The sequence below is a fragment of the Physella acuta genome, unplaced genomic scaffold (genome assembly GCF_028476545.2).
Source record: "Physella acuta isolate Inbredline_101_S28 unplaced genomic scaffold, ASM2847654v3 ptg000170l, whole genome shotgun sequence".
NCBI classification, from domain to species: Eukaryota; Metazoa; Mollusca; class Gastropoda; family Physidae; genus Physella; species Physella acuta.
In genome coordinates this window covers 354795-372158 of record NW_026731689.1, presented here as the reverse complement: position 1 = coordinate 372158, position 17364 = coordinate 354795, and the positions used below count along the sequence as shown (strand labels likewise).

General features: G+C 42.8%; 1 protein-coding gene across 1 annotated transcript in view; it reads left to right on the top strand.

The window, feature by feature from the left end:
• LOC131936158 (T-box transcription factor TBX3-like) overlaps positions 1 to 11952 on the top strand; it is a 28401-nt gene extending 16449 nt beyond the window's left edge. The window contains exons 4-5 of the mRNA XM_059293068.1: positions 11050 to 11196; positions 11872 to 11952. Of these exons, the coding sequence (XP_059149051.1) occupies positions 11050 to 11196; positions 11872 to 11952 (228 nt within the window). The remainder of the gene's footprint in view (positions 1 to 11049; positions 11197 to 11871) is intronic.
• The last annotated feature ends 5412 nt before the right edge of the window (positions 11953 to 17364 follow it).

The window sequence follows — 17364 nt, the reverse complement described above, 5'->3', positions numbered from 1 at the left end:
TTTAATCCCTCCCCCCCCCCTTATTCATTAGCGAATCTAAAAGTAACTAGCCGCTCCGCCTTCCCCCCTCCCCCAACCCAAGCCACATAAGCCATCATAGATCTTGCTACAACATTTCGGAAACTACACTATTCTATAAGTATAGTTGGCATTTAATATTTTGGTTTTAGTCAAAAGAAGACCATGCCTCCACTGCACTCATAAAAAAATACATTACGAACTGTTTACAAATTTAATTAAAAACGTTTTAAAAATACACTACAAACTATTGAAAAATTCAGTGAAAAAAGGTTACAAATACTTGACTAACAGTTTAAAAAATTCAGTTAAAACAGTTACAAATACATTTTAAACGGTTAAAAAAGATCTTAATTAATTGGTCAAGCGCTATGCAGTAGACCTGCTTTTAACTACATCTGATAATTCCCCATGATATCATACAGGGATGGGTGGGGGGTGGGGGGAATTAGCCTGGGAGCTGGATGCCAACAATTTGAGAACCCCTGCCCTGTCAGAGCGCTGACGGACGGTACTTAGAAGGACCGCGGGTAACGACTAAATAACGAGCCGTGTAAAGACGGAGGCGGCAGCCCAAGTGCTCGACCCTCGTGGGCTGAGATGTACCACACCGTTGCTGGTGAGTAGTTGTGGCTCTTTGATGGCCCGGATCGTGCACTGGGTAGCTCGCTGAGTCTTACACCGTGGTACTCAGCACCTTCGTAGTACCCAGCAACAATTGAGATATATTTTGTAATGATGTTTATAAATACAAGCATTTAATTAAACCCACCACTACTACATCTTTTTACAATTGAATTTTCAAATTATTTTGATCAGCATCAAATATGAAAGAAAAAGGGTTGTTATTTGACTTTAACGTTTCTACGATGACTTTAACATTTCTTAGATGATTTTAGGTTTTCCTGAATGACTTTATGGTTTCTAACAGTTTCTTCCAGGCATCTCTCTACCCCCCCCCCCCCGATCGAAATGGGATTTATATAGAAAACCTATACTTTTACCAGTGTCCTCCCCTCCCCTCCCCCCCGGAAAATGTTGTCCGCTCACCTTCCCGGAGAAAAAATTCTGGAAGAAACACTGGTTTCTAAGATGACTTTAGGATTCCTAAGATGACTTTAGGATTCCTAAGATGACTTTAGGATTCCTAAGATGACTCTAGGGTTACTAAGATGACTTTAGGGTTGCAAAGATGACTTTAAGGTTGCTAAGATGACATTAGAATCCCTAAGATGACTTAATGGTTACTAAGATGACTTAAAAACTCAGATGAACCAAAACTCCCCCCCCCCCCCTGTCCCTCACGTGTCGCCTCACATAGATCTTTTATGGAAAGTTCTGGACGTCGCGAACCAAAAATGTCGCTCCACCGCTTTTTTGTCGTTTGCTAATCACAGGGTATACTGGATTATCGGCCCTTGAGCCCGAGCCTAATTGTCGTTTGGTCCACGTCTGCCGTCAATTGTCACAACTGGTTCAAGTCAAGAACAGCCTCCAGTCATTTGTACCTAATTACCTTTGACCTAAATAATCCATTTTAAACTTCATCGGTCGAAAGGAATTTCGTGGTGGGGGGAAAAAAGAGGGTCAGATAAGCGAGGGGGGGGGTGGGGGGAGGTGGCGCTGATGGTGTCCGTCCCGGCATGTTGATGCTGTTGTCGCCACGATGGCGTTGGTAGGTAAAGACTGGCCAGGGGCTAGTCGAGTCGTGTCCACTACGGCGCGGAGTTGCCAGTATGTCTGCTGCTGATACACAACATGAGGCTCAGTCGTGAAGATCTCCACGCTGATTGGTCCGCTAGAGTCACGTGACTGGGCCTGCGACTTATCGCGGAAGGTCATCCGGTACATTTCTCAATTCACGCAACCTCAGACTAATTAATTATTCAACCAGCAATATTCCCCTAATTACATCAAATAAAAATTATTAATTCTACCACAATAATAGTTTGATGATGCCTTTCAAGAAACAAATAAAAACTCAATTAATTATTTAGACAGCAGTATTTCCCACATTTACTTCAAATACAAAAAAATTAATTCTTCGTCCATAGTAGTTTATTCTATAAAACCAGAAACAAATAGTATGATTTGATATCGATGTTTTCATCAATGCGTTACGAAGTGTAATCAATTACCTTTAGTTATCGTGAGAAGATTAATGTTAGTAGGTACACAGTTAGTTCAGTACAATTTCTGTTATATATGTATTAAAAATGCACGCACAATTATGCAAATTTTCAAAAGGCATTAAAAACCTTGTCTAGAACTTGAACCAAATTTCGGACATGTAAATGTTTATAAATTACAGGACATGATCAACGCCAATTACTCTCTAATTAAAATGACCGTAACAATCGTCTTAAAGGTCATTTACCTCTAGCTTTGATTGTCCTAGCTTGGAGATTATCTCATCATGAATCAAGCGTCTTAATCCACCAATAAATGAAGTTTCTTGTAGTCTTCATTACTTTATTTTGTTTTCGGGCTACTATTCACACAAAAAATAATAAGATAATGTAATTGTTTTTTGAGGTTTGATACAAGATTTATAATTTAAAAAAAAAAAAGAATAATTTTCACAAAAAAATATATAATTTTCAAAAAAACTATTTATATTATTTTTTTTTTAAATTATAATTTTCACCAAAAAAAAAAGAAACATATTCTCACACATAACGTATCATTTTCCCAAAAAAAATTTAGTTTTCACAAATAATTTAATAGTCAAAAGAAAATGTTAGTGCTTCGCACAATTTATTTTTAAAAGATAAAATTCACACAATGAGTCAATTTCACAAAATGTTACAGTTTCACAAAATGTTACAGTTACACATCTTGTTAAAAGTTAGAAAAAAATAAGAGCGCGTCACATAGCTACAATCTAGTGAACTACACAGCAATGCAGGCAATAGTAGTATGTAGAGAATACCTGACTACCTGTCACACCCCTGACAGAACCTGTCTACCTGTCACACCCCTGACAGGACCTGTCTACCTGTCACACTCCTGACAGGACCTGTCTACCTGTCACACTCCTGACAGGACCTGCAGGCACCCCAACCCCGGGATAAAAGCCCCCCCCCCCTCCCCCTGCTAATAGACCAGGCCCCGTGACACATTACCCCGCTTATCTGCCCCTCCGTATCTTATCTCCCCCTATCGGGTACTAATCCTTTGTTTAAGTGTGCCACCCGCGTCGCAGCAACTAGTCTGGTGCCAGTGGCGAGCGCCCCCCCCCCCCTCTACCCGTCCCCTATGGCTAGCGACCCCCATCCCCGACCCTTAGGATGCCACCGTCGACGCCCCCCACCCAGACGGTGCCAAGGAATGGCGGCAACATCCACTGGGATTAATGTTTACACCTCAATCCACTTCTAATGGAAAACATTGGCCGGGTAAATTATAACCTGATCTGTTCGTGTAAGGGCCAACATGGCATGTCAGTAGGTGGAATTAAAGAGGTATTAACGCATTTAGTCGGGTGTGTTGTCGCCCTTGGACTGAGTAGTCGGCCTTAGAAATAGGTAGTCCAGCATCTTGTGTTACTGTAAATATCGTGATGTTGTGTTACTGTATACATTGTGATGTGTTACTGTATACATTGTGATGTTGTGTTACTGTAAACATTGTAATGTTGTGTTACTGTATATATATATTGATGTTGTGTTACTGTATACATTGTGATGTTGTGTTACTGTATACATTGTGATGTTGTGTTACTGTATACATTGTGATGTTGTGTTACTGTATACAGTGTGATGTTGTGTTACTGTATACATTGTGATTTTGTGATAATGTATACATCGTGATGTTGTGTTACAGTATGTGATGGTGTGTTACTGTATACATTGTGATATTTTGTTACTGTATATATCGTGATGTTGTGTTACAGTAGGTGATGTTGTGTTACTGTATACATCTCTACCTCTAATTAATATTTATAATTATCACTCTTTGATTGAACAGACTTGCTGTCATACCCATATATCCTGATAACGATTATCACCCATAACAAAATCTCTACCCAAAACTAAACGCCTTTTCCCTAACTATGGCCCCTTTCTTAAGCCTAAGCCGAAAATTAATTTTCAACTTACTATACATAAGTTTGGTTTTTTATGTGCATTTTTATCGATTAGAACCTACGATTTCTCATAAAATGATAGATTTAGGATAATTTAGGATATAATTAGGATAGATTTATAATTTCATTTAGTTGCCATCAACTCATCTATATCGCCCATCACACCGGCCGCCCCACTACTTCACCCACACACGCCCTCTGCACGTACGACCACAAACCACCCCACCTCCCCTACACGTAGCAACAGCTCTGTAACACGACCCCCCCCCCCAACCCCTCGCTTTATCCCAGCAATTACCTGCACCGGCACCAATCCTCGACACTTAACAAACACAGACCCCTGTGTCTAGCGGAATTCCAGCCCTCTCAGTCACCTCGGTGCCAGACTAGCCACTCGTGATGTTCCCAGCCGTCAGCTCGTCTATGGGCACCGTTTCTCTGGCTTTTGTCGTCGTCGTCACTTTAACAACTTTAACACAACGAAATATATCATCGATAATTGAACTGATAAAACATTTTCTATCATTCATTTAGCCTTACAAAGAAAAAATTAAAACCAAAAAAAATTTCCACGATCGGTTCTAAAATACATTTTAAAAACAATTTCATTAATTCTATTAATGACTAAAGTTTAATTTTACACGTCCTTAACTACACATAAAAGAAAAAGATTTACAATATATTTAATTAATTAATTAATTAACATTTAATTGATGATTAATTTACATTTAGTTGTCAAATAATTTGAGTGGAGTTTGGGTCAATAAGGGTGGACTTAGTCTTAAATGCCGCGGTGGTTTGATTGTTTTTTTGCCAGTGTGGGTTCGGTTACCAGAGAGACCGATGCGGGTAGTGAGTTCTTTGACAAATATTGAAGTTGGACTACTGCAGGGGTCTCCAAACTACGGCCCGCGGGCCGGATGCGGCCCGCGAGGTCCTCTCATCCGGCCCGTGGAGCTTTTTTGTTGATGATGGCTGAGGAACTTTGCCCAGAAAAATCAGACATGACTGGAAGAAACTGGCCCCCGATCTGAAATTCGATAGGTAATGCGGCCCTCGGACTGAAAAGTTTGGAGACCCCTGGACTACTGGAAAGAGATACGCTGACAGATGTCTTTTCCCCCACTGTCTATAAACCCCCACACATATCCACACACCTCCACACGATCTCACACTTCCCCCTTCACTTTACTATATTAGTCCACTATTGTTATATATGTTTGCTTCACCTTTGTAAATATACACCGCTAGGCATATTCCTAAAAGTGTTGGTATAGTTCTATAACGCGAAGCATATTCCCACAAGCGTTAGTATAGTTCTACAACCCGAATCATATGTGCCAAGTGTTGGTATAATTCTTCCATTCGTAGCATATGTGCCGGTCACACATACCACGAGAACCCCTGTTGCTAGGGGCAACCAATAAATACCGTCTCCATGACAACGACAAGATGAAGGATGACACCGGCACTGAGGGCAGACAACACCCCGAGTGGGAGCAAGCATCTTGGCGCGTCTTGAGTCTGTTTCACAGAGGAGCGGGGGGGGGGTGATCCCCTTCTCAGCTAATCCACATGTATCCACCCCGGCTCCCTAATTGCGGGCTCATTTGCCCCACGGTGAGTTTATTTACCTCGTTGAAATTAACGCGGGCATGCCAGGCGCCGTACGAGCCTCCCTCCCCCCTCCCTCCCCCGCCTCCCAGGGTATCTTTGTTGCCAATCTGCGGGGCCGAGACGGTGGGTCTGGCTCGGGGAGGATGCTGGGAGGTTGTGTTCTGTCACCCACGGTTATGTCCCTGACCGACAACGTAATTATCAAGGCGCTGCACCCCCACCCCCGCCCCTAATGGTAAAAAACTACACCATGCTCAAGACACGGCATAAACCAAAGCCTACCGTCACATTATGACTGTAACACATTTCCACGAGGGTTGCTGTTCGTAAATAAACATCACCAAAAACCTGAAAAAAAAAAACAACTGACGACAACCATATCTGACATTTATTACAGTATTTATGGAAACGCTTTATACTACACTTTATACAATAAATCTACAGCAGATTTGTAACCTTCACTGCTGAGGTAAGGGCGAGAGTATTTTTTTTACCACGCGAGTCGTGAGTTATAATACTGATCTTTTTAACCATAGTACCTTTTTGTGTATTATAAATCTCATACAACATTCGTTTTATTGACCAAAAGTGAGTGTATGTGTGTGTGAGCGTGTGTGTGCGTGTGTGTGTGTGTGCTTTAGGACGTGCTTACAACTACCACGCGCCCCAAAATTTACCACAAGAAACTAGATCTATGGGGCTTGGGTTCTCATAGCGGGGAGAGAAGGAAAAGATTACGTGTTGATTACTTTAAAGCGAGTACACGCAGAATAGAAAACTGTCAAAGAATTAAGACAATATTTTTAAAGTACTATAATATACACCACAATATATACCTAATATGGAGTTGTTTACAACAAACACGTAATGTTTAAATTATTAGTACAATAATTTATGGCGATACCCAACAACGTATCCAAAACTACGTAGATTAGAATGGGTTGTTTTTTGACTTGTTCTACTGTTATTCAGCCAAAAACTTAATACCATCAAGATTAGATTTAGTTGTTTTTTTCTGTAATCATGAACAAATGCTGCACTAAAGTGCGATACTACTGCAGACATGCATTCCTGGTGCTCACTTTCCCTCGCTATGTCTCGCGCAAATTAGGCCAGTCATTACCTCTTACTCACTCGTTAATTACTGACACCCAGCTGGTGTCACCTCACCCACAATGCATTGCATGACGCCAATCTACCGCGGAGCCTGTGTGACCCTGACCTTCACCCCTGACCCGTCCCTTGATCTGCGCCGAGCCTGCGCGACAAGGGTGATGGTATCAGGTCGCAGGGACGAATCCATGTCGCCGCTGGTCTAGCTTACTGTAAACTTCATTCCCGGATCGACAACCGCCCGCCATCTTGATCGCGCGCGCAACAAACAAAAGAGGAAGTGACGTCATCAGACGCGCGATCGTGACGCTGTTTGATTCTCTCGACAGAAAGTTTAAAATAGGATCAAATTATTTAAAAAATTGAAATCCCCCGTTATCGTTTATTTCTAAACAAGACTTTTTGTCGGGGGAAGACATTGCGCCCCCCAGCGGGATCAGGCGTCGGAGGGGTCCTATCGCTCGATCGGATGTTTCGTTACAACTCACAACTGCCTCGGCGCTTGTTTAACTCTCCTGGCACCAGGCAAATAGGTCAACCGTCTAGTAATCGACGTAACTCTGGAACCGGAAGTGAGTAATGGCGGCCACCGATCAGATTAGAAGTTCTAAAACCCATTTATTTACAGCAAAACTTGCTAGTTGATAAGAATTATCTCCGCTTTGCCATTGCACTGGAGGCCTGTTTGTTACAATAGCAGCTATATGTTTTTGGTTATCATACATTTTCTTCTTTTATTTTTTGGTGTTAGGTTTTGATTAACAAAGCAGTTCTATAGAAGAACCGTTTGACGAGACCTTTCGAATACACGCTTCCGAGGGCGATTGCCTTCCTCCAACCACTCTGCTTAAGCTTACATCCGGACCATAACTTTGACTTATTTGCCCTAAAAGTCTTGCTTGTTAAATCGAAACCAGACCAAAGCTATCGTGAATTGTTTTTTAAATGTGTTGTAGAGATTTGTCATCACGTCATACGCCATAACTAAAGCGGGTTTTAAATATCAATTTTCGTTTTTTAATTAAGAAAATTAACAAATAAATCTAAACCATGCAAACACATAAGCTGGAAAAGTGTGATTTATATAGAGAGAAAGATGTGATTTAGATGCACGTGCTTGCACACAAGCCACTTACCTACTCACCTTGGTTACCTTGGTTACCTTGGTTTAGTGAGGGAAGAAGTGCTGTCAGGCTATAGGTAACTGACACCACTAGGTTTTGAACCCTGGACTGTCGTGATGTATTCATCAGATCTGTCGCGCGACCTCATAATTGTTAACATTGTGCATAGTAAATATTAATGGCGAGGTAGGGGGTGAGGGGGGGGGGACTGGATGGCGCAATTTCAGAGTAATTTATTTATTTTATCTAGTGAACATATTTACTCTGCTCAAACATAAATTCAGCATCAACATTTCGTGATTTCGTAACGTGGGAAAAATGACAGTTCATTGCGAAAATGTAGACACGGAAACGGTCAGCCAAGTCGATGCATCTGTAGCTAACTCTATCAATACGACAGTCTCCACTCTTTGCCTGCACATCTCAACACCCCAGCCTAACATACAACACTTCAGCCTCCCCAACAACACCCTAGCCTCCCAGCGCCCCCCCCCCCCACGACACCCCAACCAACACCCCTCTCCTCTAATGACCTACGACACCACTCGACCTTCACCTAATTGAGCGTGCGACAAACATCACACGAGCCGGCGTTAGATTCTGGCAATTAAGGGGAACTAACCGAAACAAAGGGAGGTTAGAACTCAGTTAATGTTTTAATCACTGCAAGCGGCTACCAGGCAAATGTTAACAGAATGTCAACATTATATCTGGATGAAAGATAATTAGGCCGGAGTTTGGATCATAACCGTGTAATTAGTAGCTGGAGCTAATCTTGTATCTGTCAGACACGTTGCTGTGTTGGAGACATTTCAAATGTGAACAACAGGTGACATGTGTTTGTAATCGGCGAAATTCCACGGCTATAAAATAAACTAATCTAAAAGGATATTTCTACAACAAAACGCAATAATGGTCAATTTTTATGGACATCTCTCCGTGTGTGTGTGTGTGGGGGGGGGGGGGGGGGGGGGGGTTGGAGTGGGAAGGGAGGCTAGGGTGCACTGCTAGGAACAAATTGACCGCCCTTCTCCGGACGAAATATATATATATATATATATATATATATATATATATAGTTTTAATAGAAAATAATATAAGTTTAGCCACTGCCCCCCCCCCCCCCCCTCCACGAAGTTTCAACTGCCTTCAAAGAAGTCCACAAGTGCCTCCGACAAACCCCCCTCCCCTCGGAAAAACGTCTGCTCTATATCAGTGTGGGGTACAGTTTTGTCTCACCTTATAATAGTTTGCTAACTCCATTATATTTAAAGTCTTGGATTCATATACATGATTTCCTGTGATTAGTTCGTTACGATACGTTTCAGTTTTTTTTTTTTTTTTCTCTCTTTGTCATTTAATTCAGGAAAGTAGATACCCAAAATAAGGAATTTAAGATAAGCATCAAGACAGTGTAAGGCTTGGCTTAAGGTATATAATTTGAGAAACTTCGTCACACAGTTTATACAGTGTCAATAAAAACACGAAACATATAGATCTAGTCTATCACAAACCATCTCGCTAACCGGATAAAAGTCTATTACAAAACACCTCGCTAACCTGCTAAAAGTTTACACAAACCATCCCGCTAACCCGCTAAAAAGTTTACCACAAACCTTCCCGCTAACCCGCTAAAAGTTTACACAAACCATCCCGTTAAAGGCTTTGCGGGATGGTTTGCGATAGACTGTAAAGCTGTCTTATATTGAGGTGACAGGCTAACCTCTAACTAAAAACTACTTCCGGCAACACCCACACCATCACCCATTAACTAACGATATAAAAGTAGACCCGTACCTCACCCACTTACCCCCCAGTCCACACGGCTCCTTTATATCTTTTCAATTGTCTTTCCTCATCCACCCCCTCCCCCCACCCCTTCCACCCACCACCACATAGGCGTCGCGACCAACAGCGTCGTAGACTAAACGAGGCGGTGTAGCATAAACTAAGACTCGCGATAAAACAACAGGTATATACAGTCGACAGAGACTGCGCAAAGAGCAACACCGCCTTGTTGTGAGAACGGGACTCTCTGCTCGGGGAGTTCAAAGCTTGGGGGTGGGGGTGAGAGGGGCGCGGGGGTGTGGATGGACTGAAGACCCAGAGATCTGTTTCTTGTCAAACTTGTTAGTTTACCATCTAGACTTGCCAGTTTACCATCTAGACTTGCCAGTTTACCAGCTAGACTTGCCGACTTCAGTGTCAAGTAGATTTTTATTCTATTCTTCAAGAGTGACTGTAAGTTTCAGTACGCATCAACTTTACAGGCCGTTTAGCTTTAAGTCAATACCGTTCTCTTAATTTCATTTCTACTGTGATGTGTATTCACTATTAATTGCAACGTTTAGTTTTCTTAATTATATTCTTATCTCTAAGTATTGTTAAAATATAAATGGTAGAGATGTCCACACAAATGTAGCATAAATCTACATTTTGAGGTAAAATATATCTTTAACAACGCAACACCCAGAACGATTATTAAACTGAACTAACATCGTTGCACTCAATAATTAACACAAATTATCACCGATTTAAAACGCGGGCATAAAACCGAGCCCTCCTTATACATGATTTAAAGAAGTTCATGGCTTAGTAAACCTATCAATGAGGTATAGGGCAGTACATCTTGTAGTAGTGACACTATCATATCAAATAAAATGTCCATAACGAACATAAAATATAAACTATTTACAGCAGTATTTGACTGATTAAAACAAAACTTTGTTAAAATTGGCAATTGACCTTTATTTTATTTGGTATTACCCTCTACCCCCTCCTCTTTAGAATATTGGTCAAGGCTTATCCGTTGTTAAATTCAGCCGTGTCTAAAACAACAACGAACTTTGCCGTGGCTAAACAAAGACTCGGCTACTTCAAACTAAATTTCTAGTGGTCATTATGAAACAGAAAGCACTAAACAAACACGTTATATTGGTGATTGTTTTAACCTTTTTTGATATATTTGTTTGATTGAAATACACAAAGAAAACTAATTAACAACAGTAGTTGGTTCAATTGTGTTACGTAACAAAAACCTAATCCAAACAACACCCAGGCAACACGTAACGGCCGCCATTTTGTTTCCAGACGATTCTAAACTCCATGCACAAGTACCAGCCCCGCCTCCACATCGTCAGGGCGGGGGACTTCCTGTCCCTTCCCTTCTCCGCCTGGAAGACCATCACGTTTGAGGAGACGGTCTTCATCGCAGTCACGGCGTATCAGAACGAGAAGGTGAGTCTTGTCATGTAGAGGGTGAGCAGTGTTTCTTTCATGCATCTTTTCAGGAGAGGGGGGAGGGGGATATTGCCTCACCCCCCTTCCCCCGAAACACGCCTACTGACCCCTACTCCACCCCCAGAATGAAAGGAATGTATCTAAAGTCGTACTTTTAACCCCCCCCCCCCCCCACCTTTCCGAAAATTTCAAGTGCCCATCCTGGAGAAAAAAGTCTGAAAGAAACACTTATAGTCAGTCTACGCTGTCACAAACTAGGCAATATCATTATGCCAATGAGATGATAAAATGCATGTTGTTGTCAAAGATATGTCACCTTCGTATTGGCATTGAGGAAACTCCTTTCTGACAATGAAAACTCACTATTGCCACTAAAAAGGTAAATCTATTCTGTCAGTGGGAAGGTAAGCACACGTTGGTGATAAATTCACATGAGCACCCCCCCCCCCCCCCCACCGAAAATTTGTTACCGCCCCCCCCCCCCCCCACACCCTCCGAACGAAATGAAATTTATAAAATTTATATAGAAAAGATATACTTTTAACAGTGTCCGCCCCCCCCCCGAAGAAAATTTACCCCCCCACCGAAAATCTCAAGTGCCCCCCCCCCCCCCCAGAGAAAAAAGTCTGGAAGAAACACTGGTTTATAACGTTCACACAAATGTTTTTCCAGATCACACAGCTGAAGATTGACAACAATCCGTTCGCCAAAGGATTTCGGGATACTGGCGGAGGCAAACGCGAGAAAAAGTAAGTATTCATATCTACGTCACTTCCGGTAAATACTGTTGTCTACGTCACATCCTGTTTTCACTATTTTTACCTCACCTTTAAAATTACATTTAACATTTAACGATTAGAGGTTTTTTCTTTCTTCCTCTGACATTTCAAAAATAAATTCCGAAGTGACGTCGGTAGATACAAAGTAGATAAGCGTTTAAAATCTTGACTTTTAAATGACTCGTCTTGACGGTTGAAGACGTTGGCTCACATTTCTGTGACAAGTTCCACAAAACTTGACCGACAAGGCAGAAATCGAATTCGCCACCAGCGCGAAAATTAGCCCTCTGCCGGTCTTTATCTTGGCCGTGCTGTAGCCGGCAGCCGGCAAGATTTCTCCGGTCAGCGCGGCCGAGCCTTCAAACATCAGATAAAAAGACTCGATTAGAGAGTTGATTAACGCTGAATCTGTTCTAATTGACCTTTGTACCCGACAGAAAACGGGCCGTTATTTTCCCCCGAATGTGAGCAGAACCGGGTCCGGCTTCTTGAGGAAAATCGTGCAAACATTTGCATGAATGCGGATACGGCGCGACTACAGGGACTTCGCCCGGGGGTCGGGCTTGCACGCGATTAATACTATATTATTTAGTGAGCCAAAGGTTGGAGGGAACTACATCGTGAGCAAATTAGGCGTTTCCTCCCACGAGTAATGACCGCTTTATGCAAACACTGGGACCACTGGTAAACGGGTTAAAACCCGCGGGTTCCCCCCAAAATGGGGACATTCTTCAGATGTTGAAAGATCTCTGGGAAAATTGAGATGACCCCCAGAATCGCGGAGGTTCATTTGAGATAGTATTCACCGGCCAACTGTCATGGCGGTCAAAAAATGACGTCGACACCAAGAGGTTCAATTAGGTTTGTGATTAGAAACGTTGTGTGTGATGGAACTAGTCGGCTGACCCGTAGTTGTCACGGAATCTGTGAAGTGTAGCTAAATATGGGACAGTTTGTGTAAAAAATACGGAAACAAGATTTTTGAGGTTGTAGCTTTTAAAAAAAAAATACTAGTTCAATTGAGAAATAGATAACAAATCACCCGCTAGAACACAATTTGAGTAATGCCGTTTAAAAAAGTCGTATGTAAGCAATAATGTATATTGGCAATACTTCCGAGGAGATTAACTTACTCTGGTCTCATTTAGTTAAAAAATTAATTGTGTAAGGCCTTATCATGACGGACAGTATTGAAACTGAATGGTGCAATCGAAAAACTGGTCAAATATTTTACATTTAGCCTCGATTCCTTTAACTACAATAGAAGCTAGAACTAGAACGTTGGTAGTAACATATTAGTCGGGGTATTACAGTCGAATATTAGATCATTCTTGGTTAAGCTTGGGGTACTAGACATTGGATTAATATTGTTTTATGTAGCTTTAGATATTTGTTTGCAGCTAGTTAATGTAGGCTTAGACATAGGTTTGATACTTAATCATGATAATCCCCCCCCCCGCCTATCTCCCCAGACGACTCGCTATCCAGGCAGCCAGCGAGTGCTCACCCTCCAAACAAGTCTGCAGCCCCACGAGCACCAACACCAGCACCGGTGTCAAGGTCACAGCCGAGTCTGGCGCCAACAGCAGCCTGGCCGAGGAGGAGGGCGAGGACGAGGGTGGAGAGAACCACGAGTACGACGTGGACAGCGATGTCGACGTGGACAGGTCGGATGATGACGATATTGTTGTGGATGACAGGGCACACCTGAGTAAAACAACAGGTAAGGATTCGTCTCCATCCCAACCTGTTCAAATAAATCTACAGTATTTAACACACAGTACATTTGATAATGTGGTATATAAACAGATAGCATATTGCATTTTGATAATATTTTTAAGTTATAATAAATACAGAAAAATAATTTAATATGTAATAAGATTAGTATCTATAATTTTGATCATCGAAAATTTATTTCAAATTTAAGTTAAATAAACGTAGTACTTTTAATCCGAGGCGTAACGTTTAATATTTCTGTTTAATCCGAGGATTAACGTGTAATATTTCTGTATGCAGGAATCGTGAACAGGGAGGATGAACGGTGCCAGGTAGCCTCAACGTCACATCTGGATAACCCGGATGTAGATTTATGTCAGTCGACCTCACATCCGGTCAGCTCTGTTCAAGGTCACCGCAAGCAAACAGACCCCCAGCGTGTTATGTCACCCCAGGTGGACAGCAGTGTGTCACCACACGGTCGAGGCAGCAGGTCACCAGTCAGGGCGTGGTCACCACGGCCCAACTGCTATAGGTCACCACCGCCACGTAGCAGTGTCTCACCACGCTGCAGTGTGTCACCAGAGCGAAGAGGATCCGAGTCACCGTCCGCAACATGCGACGGTTCAGACAGACCCCAGGTGAAGCATCCAGGTGACGTAGCCAGAACACAAGCAGACGACACGAACGATGACTCGGACAACGAATCTTACCGAGCCAGTCCCAGGTCTCCACAGACGAACACGACTTCTCGAAAAAGCGAAGACTCAAATTACGAACACATCGACACTACTTTAGCCGATAAAAGCGCTTTCAACGCCGCCTCGGCGTCAAGCAGACTCGATCCTCGACCTTTTGAGAAGTTCGGCTACGTGTCCGGCCTGGTCCACCCGGAAGTACAACTCCCCCACCCCCTGGACACCGGCTTCTACCAGTCATTCGTCTACCCCCACATGAACATCGCTAGCAGCATCTTCTCATCTGCTGCCCTATCCGGGTCATCACCTTTGTCGTCTGCCAGCTTATCGTCACTTCCGTTCCCATTTCCACCAATGATGGGACAAATCCCTGAACACATGACTGACCCTGATTCTATAAATAGACGCTTACCACTCTACTTCCCGTTTCACCATTTCTCCACACCTCTTCGGGAAAGTCCGTACCGGCCGTACGATCCTCAATACAAGCAAGGCAGTGAGCAAGCCGCGAAGACCGTTCAATCCCGGTTCTCGTTCCAGTCTAGCGTCACACGACCGGGAGCCGTAGCGGCTGCCGCAGCTGCTAAAGCTGCTGCAGATGCGGCTGCGGCGGCGGCGGCGTTGACAGTCGGGGGAACGGTGTTGAAATCAGGGGCGGATACTTTCATCACGTCCCGGGACAAATCCCCGGACCAAATTTTATCCAGGGAGGTCCATAAAAACATGGATCCAGTGTTATACAGACCCCACACCCACCACAGCCATAGATCCGGTCACATAACTGACGCGGACAACCTACCACGATCTAGAGAACCTAAACCTACACCAGAAACTGATGCATACTCCACGTTTGAATACCGCCACAGACACCGTGATCAATCTCCGCTTAGAAAACACCCACCAGCTAACTATAAACCTCATGAAATTAGAGATGATTCTGTCAACTTCCGGTCGGAATCTTCGGAAACGAAAGTAGAAGAAGGAACCGGAAATACCCGTGTGAGCGTATCAGAGACAAGTATAAAAAACGAGAGCGTAGATAAAGTCTCGAGTACGAGACGAGAACCTGCGAGAAAATCCTACGACATCTCGTCGCTTATTAAAATTGACGAGACAAAAGACGAAACGCCCCCCGCCCCACGCGACCCCTCCCCTCAGCGTGTGTCGCCCTACTCCTACGAAATGGGAGAGATCAGCAAGTCGCAGTTTCTGCGGGACAAGCCTCACCTGACCCCGTCTCCCTTCCACTCCCGGCACCACCCGACGCCATCCTCCCTCCACCAACACCACCACTTCCACCACCACTTCTACCGGCATCAGCTCATGCTGGCAGCCGACTCCATGAACAGAAAAATCTTCGCGGAAACATCAGCGGCGTCATCCTCCCTGTTGTCCCCCACGTCGTCACGCGCGCTGCCAACAACGGAGCAGCTACCCAGAGACTCCAGTGTGTCGGTAGGCCGCGGGACTCCGCCCAGCCACTTCTCTCTCATGCAGCACTGCATCAAAGACAGGCACCACATAATGCCTGATGCCCAGGGTTATGACAGCCAGATTAGAAATATGCAAATGATGCTTCGCGGACTAAAGGAACCGAAATCGAGTTGATCACCCCAAATGATAGTGAGTAGTTTGGGGTCAACTGATTTTTTATCATAAAGGGCTTTTTAATTGTCTGCCCACAAACAAATATTTAAAAATCTGAACCAAAGTCACAAAAATAATGGAATAATTTTCCCGGGATTAAAGAATGTCACCTACTGTGAACTAAAGTAACATCAGGTAAAATTATGCAAATTAAAAAAAATAAAAATAATAATAAAAATAAGAAGAAGAAGAATTAAAAACTTTTTGTACACTTTTTTTTTATAAATAATATTTATATATAGAAAAATATATTGTAGTTTATATGTTAGAATAGGTCAGATATGTTAATTTGTTCTTGGTAGTTCTAATTAAGCTTCTTGATATAATTATGTGCATGTGTAATGTGATTGGATGAATATTAAAGTATTGTCGTTGTTAGAGACATTTGATCTAAAATTAGATTGATAATATACATGCGAATTACGTTTGAATGGTAGTTTTACACGTTTGGTAGGATGCTGTTTTAGGGTCAGGCAAAACTTCCAGTGATGGCGCCATAGTTAGGCTTTTGGTAGGTTGATTTGGTTTTAGCTAGGTTGATTTTGTTTCAGTTGGATTGTGTTTGAGCGATACAGTTGTATTTTAATGAAGACAGATCAGGTTAAGGTTCAAACTAAAATCTTGAGGCTGGTAAATGGGTTGTGGGTTGTGGGGGTGGTACCAAGGTTGTAGGTTGTGGTTGTGGTATCAGGGTTGTGATTTGGGGGCGTGGTAACACGGATGTGGTTGTGGTACCAGGGTTGTGGGCTGTGGTTGTGGTACCAGTGTTGTCGGTTGTGGTTGTCGCACCAGGAGTGTTTGTTGGGGTGTATTATCAGGGTTGTGTCTCGGCTCGAATGAGCTTAGAGCTGCTACCCCTCTGCACATTAGAGTCGACATTTTAAATCAATAACTGTAAATAGGAAAGGGTGGGGCGATATTAAGAGTCCGCCCATTTTTATAACAAACGTCCATTCGAATAATTACATACTAGCTTTTACTTGCACGTTGGTTGAACAGCTATTTCTTCAATTGGTGAGAGAAGATACTATTTCAATTAGTGGAACAGCTAGTTTTTTAATTGGTGGAACAGCTAGTGTTTCAACTGATGGAACAGCCAGTGTTTTCAGTTTGTGTGTGTGGGCGTTTGACTGGTATGTGCTGGGATTTATTTATTTATCTCTTGAAATCCATCCAGTTTACTCTATTAGATTTATTCTCTTAGTTTTGTGGTGAAGATTCTAATATAAGCTTTCTCCACTACACATTGACATGAGGACAAGACAACATTTTATGTCTTCAAACAAGCCTGTCCTGTCTCCATTATGTTAGTCGGTCAGCTGTAT